This window comes from Labeo rohita, chromosome 10 (assembly GCF_022985175.1).
Source record: "Labeo rohita strain BAU-BD-2019 chromosome 10, IGBB_LRoh.1.0, whole genome shotgun sequence".
Lineage (NCBI taxonomy): Eukaryota > Metazoa > Chordata > Actinopteri > Cypriniformes > Cyprinidae > Labeo > Labeo rohita.
Window position 1 is genome coordinate 1,087,391 of NC_066878.1, and position 19,344 is coordinate 1,106,734.

General features: G+C 34.8%; 3 protein-coding genes and 2 pseudogenes across 3 annotated transcripts; 2 read left to right on the forward strand and 3 right to left on the reverse strand.

Moving 5' to 3' along the window:
• The first annotated feature begins 234 nt into the window (after positions 1-234).
• LOC127171871 (trace amine-associated receptor 13c) lies at positions 235-1,230 on the forward strand. The gene has a single exon (XM_051120807.1). The coding sequence runs from the start codon at positions 235-237 to the stop codon at positions 1,228-1,230; it is 996 nt and encodes a 331-aa protein (XP_050976764.1).
• Positions 1,231-3,466: 2,236 nt separating this feature from the next.
• LOC127172369 (trace amine-associated receptor 13c) lies at positions 3,467-4,534 on the reverse strand. Its single transcript, XM_051121641.1, has one exon. It carries the CDS (start codon positions 4,532-4,534, stop codon positions 3,467-3,469), a length of 1,068 nt encoding a protein of 355 aa, XP_050977598.1.
• Positions 4,535-5,199: 665 nt separating this feature from the next.
• Positions 5,200-6,197, reverse strand: LOC127172370 (trace amine-associated receptor 13c-like; annotated as a pseudogene).
• Positions 6,198-10,142: 3,945 nt separating this feature from the next.
• On the reverse strand, positions 10,143-11,108 carry LOC127172371 (trace amine-associated receptor 13c-like). The gene is made up of 2 exons (XM_051121642.1): positions 11,046-11,108; positions 10,143-10,934 (listed from the first exon to the last, which is right to left on the reverse strand). Exons 1-2 carry the CDS (start codon positions 11,106-11,108, stop codon positions 10,143-10,145), a joined length of 855 nt encoding a protein of 284 aa, XP_050977599.1.
• Positions 11,109-15,421: 4,313 nt separating this feature from the next.
• Positions 15,422-16,413, forward strand: LOC127172372 (trace amine-associated receptor 13c-like; annotated as a pseudogene).
• Positions 16,414-19,344: the final 2,931 nt, after the last annotated feature.

Consider the following 19,344-nt stretch of genomic DNA (forward strand, 5'->3'; position numbering starts at 1 on the left):
CAAAACTGTTAAAACTGATTAGTCCGGCCCATGAATATTTAACTAGTAGGTGGGTTGAAAAGTGAATAATAAACTGTCATTTTGAATGGGTGGTCACTGCTCTTTCTGTAAGTATAAAACAGAGTCGTGTCAGTGATATGCTCCAGGAGGCCGAACTGACAAGCATCCTCAAACAGATTTGGAATAGTTCTCTGATGAAGCACGGAGTCTACTCAAGATTGCGCTATCGCTAAAATGTCTAACTGGGGAGCGACAAACACGGACAATGAAACCATTCAGTACTGCTTTCCAAATAACAATCTGTCTTGTACCAAAAGCCTAAAACCTGGAGCCGAGTATGTTATTGTGTACATATTCATTTCTACAATATCAGTGTTTACTGTGTTTCTGAACTTGTTGGTGATCATATCCATCGCTCACTTCAAACAACTCCAGACTCCAACCAATGTGCTGATCTTCTCTCTGGCAGTGGCTGATCTGACTGTGGGACTGATTCTTATGCCAGTACAGGGCATCAAATTGATTGAGCCATGTTGGTACTTTGGAGAAATATTTTGCTCAATATTTCCTTTTATATTCTATGTGGTTGTTACAGCATCTCTTGGTAATTTGATTATTATATCTGTGGATCGTTACATTGCTGTGAATGACCCTTTGCGATATCCAGTAAGGGTCAATACTAACAAAGCAGTTTTTTCTATTGTTGTAAACTGGGCATTTTCCTGTATATATTCTTTTGTTCTTTTGTATGAGTCTATACTGTATCCAGAGAAAAATCATACGTGTGTTGGAGAGTGTATACTTTTTATTAAGTTGGGATATATCATAACAGATGTTTGTGTTACGCTAGTAACACCGTGTTTTTTAATAATTTCTTTATATATGAAAATCTGCTTCGTAGCAAAACATCAAGCTGAGCATATAAATTCACTGTCAGACAAAAAAGCCAAATCAGAAAAAAAGGCTGCAAGAACATTAGGGATTGTTGTAATCGTTTATCTTCTTTGTTGGATACCATATTATATAGCTGCTCTTACGCTTGGGCAAGACTCAGGTGACTCTCTTGTTATTAATATAATGTATTGGATTTTATGCATGAATTCATGCTTGAATCCACTTATTTATGCAATGTTTTATAGATGGTTTCGAATATCGACAAAATACATTTTGACTCTGAAAATATTTGAACCTTCATCAGAATACTTCAACCTGCTCATGCAAGAGAAATGATTTTATACTAATCTTATGCAGTTGCCTGACTCTAAAGCCCATGTAAAGCACACATAGGAGAGAAATAGTTCACCCAAAAAATGTATTCACCCTCATGCTGTTCCAAAACTGTATGACTTTTTTTTTTTTTTTTCTTTTGTGGAATACAAAACATATTGTGAAGAAATTTTTAAAAAATATTTTCTGTACTACGCATACAGGTTTGAAATGACATAAGGTTGAGTATATGTGACCCTGGATCACAAAACCAGTCATAAGGATAAATTTTTCAAAACTGAGATATATACAGCATCTGAAAGCTGAATAAATAAGCTTTTCATTGGTGTATGATTTGGTTTGTTAGGATAGGACAGTATTTGGCCGAGATACAACTATTTAAAAATCTGGAATCTGAGGGTGCAAAAAAATCTAAATATTGAGAAAATCGCCTTTAAAGTTGTCCAAATAATATTCTTAACAATGTGTATTACTAATCAAAAATTAAGTTTTCATACATTTACAGTAAGAATTTTACAAAATATCTTCATAGAACATGATCTTTACTTAATTTCCTAATGATTTTTGCCATAAAAGAAAAATCAATAATTTGACCCATACAATGTGTTTTTGACTATTGCTACAAATATACCCCAGCGACTTAAGACTGGTTTTGTGGTCCAGGGTCACACATTATATTGGTGAATTATAGTCTTAAGGTCATCTGTTTCCAAACAGAATAGTTTGGGTTCTATTGTGTTCTTGTTTGCGAAAATTAATCTTTGTGTAGCACATATGGTTTTAAAATGTTCAGGTAGAGTGACAGATCTGAGGCTTTCGCATGATTAAGATCATCTAAAAAAACTTATTAACTCAGTAAAACAGTGGAAAACTGGTGCAAATCTTGTTTAGTAAATCCTAGTGGGACCAGTGGGCTCAATTTCTTAAATATGAAATGCCAACACACGGAGGGTGATGTGTGGTTATTATATTGGCTCATTATGAAGCTTTTCATGTTTCCTGTAAAAAGCAGTTTTGGTGGATTGTTTATTAAAACTAAGACTAATTGTTTATTAGTCTAGTTTGTCTAACAGGACTTACTGAGTAGATTGTCTTTTAATAGGTGATGTTGTAAGCATTAAATTTAGATCTAGTTAGCCAATTTACTTTGCCTTTACTTTTTTTTACCTTACCTAAGGTACACAGGTCATTGAAACTTGTTAAAGGTCATATTGTTATTGGCAGATTGAGAGAACCACTATTCAAGCAGTTGATTTTAATTCTTTCTTTCTTTCTTTCTTTCTTTCTTTATTTTATATACTAGAATGTATAATAATGCTTGGGGTCAGAAAAAAAATCATTTAACATTATTATATTGTTTATAATGATATATTGATACTACCTCCATATATAGCTCTCTAGGATTTGGAACAGAGCTATTGTTTTATTAAAGAATGTTTATAAGATCATTTTTGAAGTTCTCTTTAATATGATGTTTGTCTATAGATGATATAAATGTTTTTGTATATTCACATGTTTCTTTTAGACAACAAAACATTGTTGTAGTGAAATGAATTCAGATGTTTGGAGATTTTTAATGATAATGTTTTAAAACAGAATTTTAATGGTGGTTGTGGTAATAAAGGTATATATCAGGGGTGGCGAACGTCGGTCCTGGAGAGCCGCAGCCCTGCATAGTTTTCCTTCAACCCTAATCAAACGCACCTGAACAAGCTAATCAAGGTCTGAAGGGTTACTAGAAAGCAACATGCAGGTGAGTTTTAATTAGGGTTGGAGCTGAGCTGCGGCTCTCCAGGACCGGAGTTCGCCACCCGTGGTATATATTAATAAAATGTCAACTTGAACTTATCAAATGTAATTAAGCTTAATTTGTGCAAATTTAACATTCATTTAAGCATCAAAAATGAAAGTTTTCCCATTTTATTTTAATTTGTATTAAAGCAAAATTATCAGGCCTTCATCATAGTTTATAAGGTCTGGAGATGCTTAGGAAGCTATACATGTAGTCTCTGGATGCATTTCTAAGTTTCTTGCCTGAAAGCTGTATAGTTGTCAAATCATGTTACAATAACTCCATATAGACATTACTCTAAATACACTACACAGAAACTTAATCTTTTACCAAAACAGTAATATGAAATACGTTTACAGTGCCATTCCAAACATAATTTGTTAATTTCCTTTTTAAAAAGTTTCCTGTCATGCTTAACATTTGCAGTACTGCCATTCACAGGAATCGTTAATGGTAATCATTAAATATGTCCATGTGAGAGGATGCTGGCTTACATAATCTAAAGGTTAAGATATATTTAATTGCCTTTTTAAACCAGGGGTAAAATAAAGCATAGACAATAGGATTTAGACTCGAGTTAACATACAAAGTCCATGTGAGAAATTTTGACATAATTTCAGTATTGACTGTGGATGCTGATAAAGAAAGAATGTGAAATGGAATCCAGCAAAGCAGGTGAACTGTCACAATTATTCCCAATGTTAGAGCAGCCTTGCTCTCAGATTTCTTTTTAAAAGTGTCCTCCATTATACTTTTTCCAGTCTTTAAAAGTACATTTATAATTTTAACTTGCCGTTGTGCAACATAGAATATTCTTAAATATAACATTATGATAACTATACAAGGAGACAAAAAAGACAAGATCAGGTCACTGGCTCTCCAGGCAAAACTCATGATATAAGGGCACTCTCCATAGCACACATCTGTTCTGTGAATATTGTCAAAATATCCGTTATTAATTACAATGGCAGTGTTGTAAGCTGAGGAACAAAACCAGCAGAAAACAATGCTTATTAAAGTTTTAGTTGTGGTTATTTTATGTGGGTACTGTAAAGGACAACACACAGCCACAAAACGATCAACAGCGATTAAAACTAAATTACTGAGAGATGCTGAGAGAAGCAGTCCAAGGGTGTTTATAAACACTCCACAAAATTTGTCTCCAAAGTACCAGCACGTCTCAGTTAGTTTGATGGCCTCTATGGGTATCACAATAAGTCCAATAAACAGGTCGGCCACAGCCAGAGAGAGAATGATCAGGTTGGTTGGAGTGTGAAGCTTCTTGAAGTGAGAGATGGAGATGATCACCAGCAGATTCAGAAACACAGTCCATGCTGACAACAATGAAAAAAACGCATATAAAACATTGTATTCATGTCTGGAGCGTTTTCCCTTGATGCATGATGAGTTGATGGCAGGAAAGCAGTATTGAATCTCAAGATCCTCTGTCTCATAGGCCATGAGTGAGTTTCCTCCTGTTAGGAGTTTGTTCTGCTCTCCTTTCTGTCTTTTCATTTATAGTGTCTAGATCAGATTGGCCAACCCATCTATGGCCCAGTGTGAAATTCTGTAATGGCATTGTTTTTTTTTTTTTTTTTTTTTTTTTTCATAGCCCCCCCTCCCCCTGCCCGCCATCAAAAAAAAAAAAAAAAAAAAAAAAACAAATTAGAAGAATGCTGCTGTTTACTCTGTGAGCTCAAACTACCCATATTGAACGACCCATATTCTTGGCAGCTGTAAGTTTAAAATTAAATTCTTGTGAAAAATGAAATTTTAAATGAATACTTTGTGACACTGTGATGTAACAAATTGTGACGCTTGCTAAATTATTTTATTTCTTGTTTGTTCAAATCAAATTTAAGATGTACATGTAAGCATGTTGTAACTAGCAGATAAATTAAAAATAGCTTTATGTATACAAACATAATTAAGATTTCTGACAAATTGAGATTTAATGAACATGTTTGTTTTGAGACAAGTGAAATTGGATTTTTTTTTTGAAAAATATTAATCAATTTTTTTTTTTTAATGCAACACGATTAGAGCCAGTCTTGCTGTTCAAGTTTCTCTCTTTGACTGAGATGTGACAATTACACAGAAAAAATAATCATGTGAAAAGTAAAATGCATTCTAAATGACAATACATGATGCACTTTATAAGGAATTGCTTTACCAGTTTATCATGAATGATGATTTGTAAAAATATTGACCCGAGAAGATGCTAGCATAAATATTCTAAATGTTAAGATGTGTTTAACAGATTTTCTAAACCAGGGGTAAAATAAAGCATAGATAAGAGGATTCAGACACGAGTTAACGTATAAGACCCATATTAGACAATATAGTACGGTGGTCGGGATTGCTGTGTTTTCAATTAGAGTCAAGATATAGTATGGAATCCAGCAAAGTAGATGAATTGCCACAATGATTCCTAATGTCAGAGCAGCTTTGCTCTCAGATTTCCTCCTTACTGAACCTTCCATTATACTCTTTCCACTCTTCATTAGAAAATTTATGGCTTTCACTTGCTGATGTGCGACATAAAATATTCTTAAATGTAGTGTTATGATTAGGGTACAGGGAAACAGAAAGGAGAATATTAAATCAATTATTCTCCATTCAAATGTAAGCATAATGTTACATTCACCATAACACGCATCTGTTCTGTGTGGGATATGTATTACAATTGCAATATTGTAAGATGCAGAAAAAACCCAACAAATACAGATGATAATTAACATTCTAGCCGTGGTTATTTTCTGTGGGTACTGTAAAGGGTGACACACAGCCACATAACGATCAACAGCAATTAAAACTAAATTGCTGAGAGATGTTGAGAGGAGCATTCCCATTATTAGCATAAACAGTCTACAGAAAGTGTCTCCGAAGTACCAGCACGTCTCAATCAACTTGATGGCCTCTATAGGCATGACAATTAATCCAACAAGCAGGTCAGCCACAGCCAGAGAGAGAATGAGCAGGTTGGTAGGATTGTGAAGCTTTTTGAAGTGAGAGATAGAGATGATCACCAGCAGGTTCAGAAACACAGTACCTCCTGACAGAAGTGAAAAAACATGTACGTAAAATAGTAATAACTGGAGCGTTTTCCCTTGATACATGATGAATTGATTGCAGGAAAGCAGTATTGAGTCTCGTGGTCTTCTGTCTCACAGGCCATGTCTCTTCCTGTTAAGAGTTTGTTCTGATCTGCTTACTGTCTTTTTATTTATACAGTGTCTGGATCAGATCCACCCATCTACCGCCCAGTCTGAAATTTTATAATGACAAAAAAAAAAAGTCTTTAGGCTTTAGGCAAGATTACTACTTGTTAAATCTACTCTGACTGTTCATTTGCATTGAATGAATGCAGAAATAACAAATAGAGTCCAATGATTTTCATGGTGTAGAAAATGCAGACAGAATCGTAGAATCCAGTCATAAAAATGGAGTTTATATTATAACACAGAATGTCATGGAATTTGGCAGATTTGTTATGAATTAGTCAAGTAGGGCTATGCACAGTGCAATTTTATAATCTGAAGGAAAAAACAGACAATAATTAACTTTATAGTCATCTTTCTTGTGTTGTTTCTTTGTTGCCACTCAACACATGTACTGTGATCAAAACATTATTTGTAAACAAATAAAAAATATATCAGTATAGTATTTTTAAGAATCTTTCTCTGCTTTTAAAAATATATTCATTTATAAAGAGCCAAAACTCAACATTCAAAATCTTTAAGCACCATTTCTTTTCAAGTAAACTTCAAGTGAACTGAATGAGTCTGACTGAGTGAGTCAGTCAGTGAAGTGCTGAAATGAATGTCATACGTATGTATAATTTTGTTAATGCGGGTTGTGTGAGAAAATATTCACAATGCCAAGCCAGTTGATGTGGCATTTTCTTGATATGAGATAAGTAAATGTGATTGCAGGTGCTCTTATGTTGAACATTACATTGATTATTTGTGCACCATTAGACATAAAGGGTCAGAGATGCCACTGGGCAGGATTGTGATTCATTGGACAAAAGTGAAAGCCCTTCATTTAGCAGATCAAGGCCTTAATCATTAGGTAGTGACCCCTCATGATTAGTGAGCGTCTGAAAAATCAATTACAGTAAACTCTGAAGACCAATTATAGTTATTATGGCTTGTTATTTAGGAAATGTGCACCTGAGGGTGCTGTTAACACCTTTGATGAAAACAGAGACGATCCTCCACTGAATCATTCATTAAAGCTGTGAAAAACAGAGGCCAACACACACAACAGACTGATGCAACAACTTCTCTCTGTGGATGAGTCATGGCTTAGTGATCTGCTGTTGACATTTGAGGAACTGGTTTTAATACCATTATCTATCCATCCAAATAAATGCAAAATGAATTTGAGCAACCTAACAATAATGTGAATACCTACAATCTGACATTGAATGATTTAAGGTTAAAACTCCATAATAGAAACTCTGACACACACTTTCTCTCTATAAATAGACTACAAAGATATATTAGCACATCTTATCTATATAGAATATTTACACCAGTGTCATTTGTGTATGAAGTTGTCCTGGTTTTATTTGTATTTTAAATAAAAATACTGTAATAGACCACACTCGATGGCAATCATATCACAAGATAAAGATGAAAATGACAGTGCTTGAGGAAATCAATAAGGTTTATATTACCTAGTTCAACAATTACCAAATTGTAAAGTTTGTAATATTTTACAGTTCTTTTCCATTGTTTTGAATGCTACAAATCAGCCAAAAGAGTAAAAAAGTTATATAAAGCTTATCAGTTGTCTTATCATGATGCAGTTGTCATGATGCTAGTTGTAGCTCTAATGCACCTGTTACCGTGCTGCATTAAATTATATTTCATGATGTTTTCTGTCAAAAGAATTCACATAGGTTTGTAATAAAATGAAAGACTTTTTATAATGAATAAATAAATGTATATTGGGATCAATGAGGTACAATACGTTGCTTGTAAAAAAAAAAAAAAAGTAATTAGTTAACAGAAATATAAGTTTTATTTCATTTTTCTTTCTGTGTTGGGCAAGACATCTTTTTTTTAAGGGTTAATTTGCACAAAAAAAAACACTTGCGGTCCATCATGAATCCAAATGCAGCCCACCAAACACATTACAAGTGGTTTTACCATTCGTTTTTGTTTTTACATTAATTTATAAATGTACTGAAGAAATATAAACTATAATGTTTTAATATGAAATAATTTAGTTTTTCACATATTATTTTCAGACATGAGCAGACCCGTGTATTCACGTAGGCCTAATTACACATTTAACGAACATGTACAAGTGCGCACTTTGGCAGAATTCAGTTCAAATAGTCACCACAACACCACTGTTTATTTATATCCATTAATGTAATCGTTTTAATATCATAATATTTGTAATATTATACATCTAGTTGGTTTGTATTGGTGACAATACAAATATGTAATATGTAAATGATATGCGGCCCGCGAGACTTGGGGACCATAGTGCGGCCCAGTGGAAAAAAAGTTTGAGAATCACAGACGTCATGCTACATTTTGATTATTACCAATTTACCTGTAGTTTAGGTCAGGCTTGCTAACCTGCTGTTCTGCCCACTCTGATGCAACATAGCAATTCAATAAATAATTAAATTATTAATTTACTGTAATTTACTACAACTGTTCTGTCAGCTAAGAGACAGACTCTGTTTCAGATCTCTGTTTCATTACATTTAATTAAACATCCAATAAATTCTGTAACATTCAATAAAATATGTAATTAAAGGCAATATTACAGTAAGATTAAAGTCTTTCTACAGAGGTCTAGATGATCATAGGTAAGGCGGGCGTACACGGTGCGATTTTTGAGGTCGTACGAGCTCGCATGCGAATATTTTTTTTTTTTTTTGGTTATCGGAGGAAATCGTCTCTTCTCGTATGGTCGGGGCTCATATGGTGTGTGAGAAATTACGAGACGAGCAGAGTGCCTTACGAGCACTTCCCGACCTTACGATCATTTTTAAACATGTCAAAAAACTTCGGGAGCTGTCGGATTGAAAGTGTGACGTGTGTGCTGTTGAACGAGCCGATTTGTTGAGCAAACTGGAAATGACCAATCAGAAAACCATATAGCAAAAGTCCTGAAGGCAGTTTTATGATTCTGCATTACTGTTCTTCCACAACAATACAACATGTAAGTTGCAGTATGTATACAATAATACCTAAACTATCCAGCATTTTAACATGTATAAAAACAACGTCACAAATTGCAGAAACTTGCATGACACGCAATGATTGTGTAATTTACAATATCTTCCACGACGATGATTAAGAAAAGAAAGTCCATGTTGTTCTCTGCCCTTCAGCCAAACTCTTTGCCATGCCCTTTGTTTTCTTTTCTTTTTTTGTTTTTTCGCAAGCCATTGCTGCCACAAAGAAAAGGATCTCTTCCTCAGAGTCCATGTTTTTGGCGCGGAACTTCGTGAATGTGATTGCCTCGGAAATCGGCAGGTTTTAAAATCGTGCCGTGTACCACTGCGTCCGTAAACAAAGTCACTCGTGACGTGTGCGTGGCCATACGGTCTTCCGACTGTCCGAATTCGCACCGTGTACGGCCGCCCTTACTGAGAAAACATTTCATAGGTTTGAGAAGTAAATATTTGTTGTTTAGGTTGCACTCATTTTCACAACAAATCAGTAGGTGTCATTCACTGATAATAAATGGACAAAAATATCACACAAAGCAGATTTAATATGATTCAGTGCACTGTTAACCTGAACCTGTTGAGTGTAAGGCACCAAACCCTCTGGGCCCTATACACTCTCACACTTTTCCTCCACTAGTGATGCCCTGCATAGAGGTATGCTGAATTAACTGACGTCTTTGCACTATTTAAATTTGTTCCTGTTTAGCTTGCGGTTCTCTTGCAGTTCTCATGGGTTAATAATTAATAATTAAACAAAACAGTTTCTGAATTCCTGTGAAATTAAAGGCTTTTTATTATAATCATCATTTTTTTTTTTTTTTCTTTGGTATGTATAATGTTTTGTAATGATGCCATAGACCCATTGAGGAGTGATAAATGCCAGTGAATCATATTCCTTATGGTAAGGTCAAAAAGATATTATGCTTGGTGAAATATGTTAAAAGTTAAGATGTGTTTAACTGATGTTTTAAACCAGGGGTAAAAGAAAGCATAGATAAGAGGATTAAGACCTGAGTTAATATACAAAATCCATAATAGAACATAGGCTGTGGTGGAAGCCATTGCTGTGTTTGCTGTTATAGTCAAAATAAAGAAGGGAATCCAGCAAAATAGATAAACTGTGACAATGATTCCTAATGTCAGAGCAGCTTTTCTTTCAGTTTTTTTTTTCACAGAACCTTCAGTTATATGTTTTCCACACTTCACCACAGAGTTTATAACTTTCACCTGCTGATGTGCAACGTGAAATATCCTCAAATATAAGGTTATGATAAGGGTACAAGGAATCAAGAAAGACAAGAATAGATCAGCGATTGTCCAGTCAAAAGTAATCATAATTGTACATTCTCCATGGCATGCATATTTCTTGTGTGAGACACTCATAACTACTGCAATGTTATATGCTGACGAGCAAAACCAGCAAAGACTGACAATAGTTAATGTTTTAGTTGTGGTTATTTTCTGTGGGTACAATAAAGGGTGACACACAGCCACAAAACGATCAACAGCAATCAAAACCATATTACTGAGAGATGCTGAGAAGAGAAGTCCCATGACTGTTAAAAACACTCTGCAGAAAGTGTCTCCAAAGTACCAACATGTTTCAATGAGCCTAGTAGCCTCTATGGGCATCACAACAAGTCCAACAAGCATGTCAACCACAGCCAGAGAGAGAATAAGCAGGTTGGTTGGAGTGTGAAGCTTCTTGAAGTGAGAGATGGAGATGATCACCAGCAGGTTCAGAAACACAGTCCATGCTGACAGCAATGAGAAAAACACAAACATGATATTGTATTCATATCTAGAGCGGATTCCTTTGATACATGATGAGTTAATGGCAGGAAAGCAGTATTGAGTCTCACGATCCTCTGTCTCATAGGCCATGAGTGAGTCTCCTCCTGTTAGGTGTTTGTTCTGCTCCCCTCACTGTCCTGGCATTTATACAGACTGACTTGTTCTAATCATGCATAATGATGTCATAATTTTACATTTACATGCAAGAGGGCCTGACACAGATCCTTACAGCACTTTACTGCATTAGATTAGAGAACAATATGGTAACAGTCAGAGAAATAGGATCAAAACCATCTTAATGCCTATCCCTGAATACCGGTGTAATTTTGTGACAAAAGTTTGACATGATCTGTAGTGTCAAGGTAGCACTAACATCAAATAAAACTAACAGTGAGGTGCAGCCTTGGTCAGATGCTAAAAGCATCCTTTTTTTTTTTTTTTTTTTCTTTCAATCTTTCTAAAAGGCCTGCATCATACGGTCTTGTTTAAAAAATGATCTGGGCTGGCTGTACAAAAGGTTAAGACTAGTCAATTTTTTCTTTAAGAGTGGTCATAATTTAAAAAATTCAGTTACATAAAAATGTAGATTAGTCCGAGTAGAATCCAAAAAAATAAGACTGATTACCCCTTGGCTAACCACTAGTTGTTCAGACTAGTTCTTAAGACACTGTCTTAACATGGAGGCTAAGTTTATGCAACTGGCCCCTGGAGCTCTCTTCTAAGTTTACCCCTTGTTTTACACTGGCCGTGAGTGGCGCAACGTGACTAAAGACAACAGAGCCCATTATTATCAGTGATTCTATCTAACTAATTTCAAAGACTATTTTTCACAACTTACACCACACAGTGTCTTGAAATCCCACGCTTGCTTCTCTCTCCTACTGCAAGCGTATATATTAAGTGGGCGGGGCTAAACAGCTTAAAAAAAAAAATCAGAACGATCTTTGTCAATGATGATTAACCATTTTTGTCATTGATTTTATTGACAATATTAACTCTAATGTATATCTATATTAGCATTTCTCTGTTTTCTCAACCATCTTAAATTCAAATGTTGACAGCAATACACATTATCAGATTAATCTTTGAATACTATGAATATTTAATTAGTAGGTGGGTTTAATGCAATATAAACAAACCTCACATTTAATGGGATGTCCGTGTTTTCTGTACATATAAATTAGTCAAATCATTGAAGGAAGGCAGAAAGCCAAACTTTGTACCACAGCTTTGAAGTGGTCTGTTAATGAAGAATGGAGTAAACATCAGGGGCAGGCTTCAAATGAGGACATAATCATTTGTGAAAATTGAGCATCATGGAGGACGACGGTCAAGGAATAAAGTATTGCTTTCCAAATAACAATCTATCTTGTTTCAAAGATGTCAAACCTAAAATGGAGTATGATATTTTGTTCATTTTCATTTCTTTAGCATCAGTTTTTACAGTATTTCTGAACCTGCTGGTGATCATCTCCATCTCTCACTTCAAGCAGCTGCACACTCCAACCAACCTGCTCATTCTCTCTCTGGCTGTAGCAGACATGATTGTGGGACTGATTGTTATACCGTTAATGGGCATCAGATACATAGAATCATGCTGGTACTTTGGAGAGATGTTTTGTTCTCTTTTTTTGTTTATTGTTTTTGTGGTTGTTTCAGCATCTCTTGGTAATTTAGTATTTATATCTGTAGATCGTTACATTGCGGTGAGTGACCCTCTGAGATACACAGTAAGGGTCACGACTGAAAAAATTTTTTTTTGCGTTATTATAAACTGGCTATGCTCTAGCATATATTCTGTACTTATTTTATCCAATTCTGTGTTCCATCCAGAGACAAAAGACGGGTGTTATGGAGACTGTAGAGTTTCTTTTAAATTTGAACATGTTGTCACAGACCTCATAGTCACTTTTGTTGCACCTTCTTCTGTAATTATGTCTATATATGTAAAAATCTTCTGTGTTGCAAAATATCAGGCCAAGGTTGTAAATTCTGTCACGGGTGTCAGCAGATCACAAAGAAAGGCAGCAAAAACTTTGGGCATTGTGGTTATGGTTTACTTTATGTGTTGGATACCGTATTATATAGTCATCCTTTTTGAAGGAAATGACACAGAAGAATCAGTTGAATTTAATGTTACATGCTGGATTGTGTACATGAATTCCTGTATGAATCCAATTATTTATGCACTGTTTTATAAATGGTTTAGAATATCAGCTAAACACATTCTGACTCTGAAAATATTTAAACCATCATCAGAATACTTAAGTCTTTTCCCAGAGGATAAATGACCAATTGATAGATATATTTTGAAATGTTGTAATGGCTTTTCTTGAAGAGGTACTGATCCATTACTCTGTTGTTGTACAGCGATTATTACTTTGCATTTGAGGACATTTTATGTTGTACATCAGCAAGTGAAAGTTGTTTTCTGATGAAGGCTGGTACATTTTTAACATTCAAAGAACCACTGCAAACATGGAAAAAAAGTTGTTTCTGTTTAAATCAAGATTTTACAGTAGATTATGAATATAAATGAGTATGCAAAGGAAAGTATGGCATTTTTTGGTCACCTTGTAGTTTACTTGGTCTAAAAAAAAAAAAAAAAAAAAAAAAAACTCAGCATCTCTTGGTAATTTAGTCTTTATATCTGTAGATCGTTACATTGCTGTGTACCTCATTGGTAGTAGAAGTAAATGATCTGGTGTCTCAATTTATATGAAGTCATAGAAACTGCCTGTATAATAATTGTGCAAGAATTAGAGAAATGCTGTTTAAATATATTTAATATATTTAAATATATTATATTTTTTGTAGTAGTATAGCATGTCAGTCTACTTGAAATTTCATGTCAGCTACCCTCATTACTGTTTAGAAATGTCTTTTTAGTTGAATAAAGTCAGTGTAAACAAACAGTAGGACCGATGTTCTCAGTAGCAGCAGGAAATTTAGGTGGAAGTAAATGAACATCGCTCTCTTCCACACATAGTACCCATGACTGAAGTGCCCTTGAGCGTGACACATAACCCCCAATTGCTGCCTAGGTGGCACAGCAAATGGCTGCCTGATGCTCCAGGTGTATGCACTTGGATAAATTAAATTCAGAGGACATATGGGTTACTAAATGTTACATATACCCCTGGTTTCACAGACAAGGCTTAAGTCTAGTCCCAGACTAAAAAATAATAATATATGTTTCAGCTGAAAGAAACTTGCACTGACTGATCTTAAAATATATCAGTGCCTTTGTTTTGTCTCAAGATGGACACCAGTAATTTTTTTTTTTCTAAGGCACGTTAATAAAAATTAAATGTCTTAACTGAACTATGGCCTAATCCTGGCTTAGTCTGTGAAATCAGGCCATAGAGACTTCGTAAATATGGATCAGCTGAGAGTCAGTCGATGCAAGCTTGACTCGCGTCACCTGCCAGAACCAACACTATGCTTTATTTATATAAAATCTAACATTATAAGACTTTGCCCTCAGCCAAAACTATTTGCTCTGGAAAAAATAATCAATGAATAAGACCAAAGACTGCCTGTTATATTTACCCCAAACAAATGATATCTCATGTTTAATCACTATAGAGACATCAAAGCCAGCTACAAATTTAAGAAGAACTAATCACGGTAAGGCTGCTCTCGTTGGGTTTATGAGCGTTGAACGACCGATGACACCTGGAGCTCACATCTAAAAAATCGTTGAAGCAAGTTTTGAAATAGACTTTGTTTTATTATCTAGTTTATCTAGTCTAAACAACTACATTCTCACCCAAGAAAAACTCTTAAAACTACATTCTGTGACACAAAAACAGTGTTATTTTTAAAATTATAGTAGATTTGGGTATCCGCTGTGACACTTGCTGTGAGAAATATTGCAAATGCAGTGTTACAATTGGTGAAGCGGTTGGAGTTCTGTTATAAGTAGAATATTTAGTTGCATCACAACATTAAGTAAAATTGTAAATGGTACAAAAATAGTGACTGGGTAAACTGTTCCACAGTTTGGGACCAAGAGAAAGCTGGACACTCCTAGGGCCCTATTTTAATGATCTAAGTGCATGGTCTAAAGTGTACGGTCACTGCCCGAGACCACTCAAATGAGTTACTGTGCACCCCCTTTCAAAACTCTCCCCTCCTTGCTGAACATGATTGTTTTTAAAAGCGAAAGTAAAACCAAGAATTATCCATATCCATTGACTATCCATAATGACATGCAGACATTTTTATATTTATTTACACAATAATCTTTTACATTGTAATCCTTTAATTTTTAATGTTTGGCATGTTTGTGTGCTTCTGCGTGTGCCCGTGTGTGTAATACGCAGAGTGTATGTGCTTTATGCACCTGCCTATAGGCGCATATTACTAACGCGCTCATTAAATGACAAAAAAAAAATAAAATGTTCGACAAGAGAACCATAGAGGACAGCTGTCAAGAAATCCAATATTGCTTTCCAAACAACAATTTGTCATGTTTCAAAGATGTCAAACCTGAAGTGGAGTATGTCATTTTGTATATGTTCATTTCTTTATTATCAGTGTTTACTGTGTTTCTGAATCTGCTGGTGATCATCTCTATCTCTCACTTCAAGCAGCTGCACACTCCAACCAACCTGCTCATTCTCTCTCTGGCTGTGGCTGACCTGATTGTTGGACTGATTGTTATACCATTCATGGGCATCAGATTCATAGAATCATGCTGGTACTTTGGAGAGACATTTTGTTCTTTATTTTTATTTATTATTTTTATGGTTGTTACGGCATCTCTTGGTAATTTGTTTTTTATTTCTGTAGATCGTTACATTGCTGTGAGTGACCCTTTGAGATACACAGCAAGAGTCACGACTGATAAAGTTGTTTTTTGCATTATTATAAACTGGTTGTGTTGTAGCATATATTCTGTCATTATCTTACATGATACTATGTTTTACCCAGAGACACAAGATGCATGTTATGGAGACTGTAGAGTGTCTTTTAAGTTTGAACATTTTGTCACAGACCTCATAGTCACTTTTTTGCCCCTTCTTCTGTAATCATGTCTATATATGTGAAAATCTTCTGTGTTGCAAAATATCAGGCTAAGGTTGTAAATTCTGTCACAGGTGTAAGTAGGTCACAAAGAAAAGCAGGAAAAACTCTGGGGATTGTTGTTGCAGTTTTCTTCATGTGTTGGATACCATACTATTTAGTCATCCTTATTGAAGGAAATGAGTCAACAGAATCGGTTGAATTTAATGTAACGTGCTGGATTTTGTACATGAATTCCTGTATGAATCCGCTTATCTATGCACTGTTTTATAAATGGTTTAGAATATCAGCTAAATACATTGTGACTCTAAAAATATTTAAACCATCATCTGAATACTTGAGTGTTTTCCCAGAGGATAAATGATCAGTTTTTTTTAAAGAGTTTAAAAGAATTGTGTGGAGAGACACTGATCCGACATATTGCCTTGTACAGTGATTACTACTTTGTGTTTGAAGGCATTCTCTATTGTGCATCAGCAAATGTTATAAACCTATTGATGTAGGTTGGTAAATGTGTAATGAAAAGTTTCTGTGAGTAAATTTGAGAGCAAATAAACTCTGACAGTTATCTGCTGGATTCTTGTATTTAACAGAAAACAATTGCCTTCTCTTAAAGATATATCAATTTCTGACTTGGACCTTGTATGTTGAGACCATGTCTGAATCCTGTGATCTTACTGGAGAAAACTTTACTAGATTCTTGTCTTTAACCAAAAACAAACAGACAAAAAAAAAGAAACAACAATAACAGTAATCTCATCCACCATATCAAAAATTGGAACATGGACATTGTATGCTGACCTAATGTTTAAATCCTCCTTTGCTTTATTTTAACAGTTATAAAACATCATTTAAACACATCATAAGTACTTAGATACTTAGGTACTTAGGTACTTAGTACTTAGATGTTGGCACCATAAATATGAAACAAATGAATCACATGATTATTATAATGGAGTTAATAAAAAAAAAATGAATGTATGGTTGTGTCACTAGTTAACCCAGTGACCTTTTATTTGTTTGATGCCAATAATGATGTGTGGAAATCAAGACTAGAGTTAAAGTCAGTGAATGACAGTCTCTTAAAGAACATGTTCACAAACAGTATACTAAGCAAATATAAATTTTTATCTGTGATTTAAATACACAGGGCTATTAAAGAATATAGTTTTGGAGTTTTGCAATTTTCATTTTCAGATAAGTTGCACTCTCTGAAACTTTCTTTATCACCCAACAAATAATTTTGTCTGGTTTTATTCCTCATATTATTATTGAGAAAGTTAAAGAAGATTTGTACTGTGATGAACACAGCTTTTCTTTTAACTTTTGTCTTTAAAGACTTATAAAAGATACCCATAAAAAAGCAAAATGTTTCACTAGGGTCCAAGCACCAAAGCACTTTTGGTTTTGTAAGTATTAGTTTGGAGTCAATAACCTCTCACATACAGTAATCACACATACAGTCTTTACTGGTAAGTTAACGTTAAGAGATAATGGGCCTCATTTATGAAAAGAACGTACGACAGAAAATTGTGCGTACAGTCGTTTCTACGCAAAAAGAATTTATCAATATGGACATGAGCGGTGGTTATGATCAAATCTCACATTAGGTCTTAGCTTATGTACGCAAGTTTTTGAGTTGGCCTGAATTTGCGTGCAACATAGAGAATTTTGGAGAATTGTGTAATGACATCATTTAGATTATTTTCCTGGCCGACAAACAAAGCTTTTTTTTATTCTTTTAGGGCGTTAGAATAATATGCGGAAACAGCAGCATAAACAACAGACCATGAGGATTCACACATCATCGTGCACTTCGGTGAAAGGAAAAAAACAGAAATTATAAAATGAATAAAATAAGGGCTAGCCTACACAAAATGTATTTCTCTTGAATAATTAACAGATTAACAAAAGGAAAAAAAAACAGCAAGTACGCCACTTTCGTTTTTGTGACAATCTTAATTCATTTTATTTGTTATATCTTTATTAAATGTAACTGATCACGCAGGCGTTTCGAGCGTGCACAAATTTCTGCGTTGCTAACTTGACATTTCAGCCATTAATCAAAATAAAATGCAGTCAACTATACATAAGTTACACTGCTCAATTTAAAAGGTCCGCTGTAAAATCAGCATGCAGTGCCAAAATAAACATTTTTGCGCATGTGAAGGATGATTTACTTGGATAATTGGAACACAAGTGAAGTACAAAGACTTGTTTACATCATGGATAATAGTTCTTTTTTTTATGTCTAAATATTTTTATTTTATTTTTTATTTGGCATTTCAACAACATCATGGGTAATAGTTTAGCAACCAAATTTTACATGGTGAAAATGGAAACATTTAACATTAACATTAACATCAATTTCTCTTTTATGAGTTTACTTCCTCTTTTTGGCTGGGTTTTGTTTCTCCATGTCGTAACTCTAGGAGCAAGGCTTCTAAACCGGAGTGTTTTTAGGAGCGTGATATTTAAATGACGATTGTTTTCAGCCGCCCCATTTATCAACGTATGATCATTTGTACGACAGGATTGGTGGCATATGAATGTTTCATGAATCACACGTGAACTCTGTCATAGATTGATTTGTGTGCACAGACCTGTGCTCGTTCCTGTGCTAGATTGATAAATAAGGCCCATTATGTGAACAGGACCTTTCGGAAATACCGGTAAATTAGTTCCGGCAATTTTGAGAAGCTGTTACATTACATTACCAGTAAATTAACAGTAATGTGCTCTGTGTGAACACAGAATGAAGATTACCAGTATGAGCACATAGAACGCGCTGACGAATGACGTCTGCTTTAGTCCAAATTGGCCAATCATAGTTGGCCATCATGAGCTGTTCACAGTCATTTTTTTTTTAAGGGACATTTTCCTATGTAAATGTGCATTAGATGGCCATATTTTAGCATTGCACCTTGTCTCACAGCTTTTTCAATTAGACTTGCCCTTCTTTTCCATTCATCGGCAGTGACTGGAGTGATAGTTAAACTAAAGTAATTCTACTCATGCAGTCAAATGAAGACAGTCAGCTTTTTATTTTTTAAGATTGACATTTTCCTATGTAAATGCATTAGATGGAATCATCCAAACATTCATGGAAGGGGGCTAAAGAGAAATTTTTGGAACTGCCACTCTGATTGATTTTAATCCAAACATTCATGGAACAAATGTTGGCTCCCCAACTCCAAAGCATCTTTGGGTACCTAAATTTGAATAATTTATAACAGCATCATCTGCTGGAGCTTTTGCACTCCATCAGCACTAATGAGCTTCACCTACAAGACTG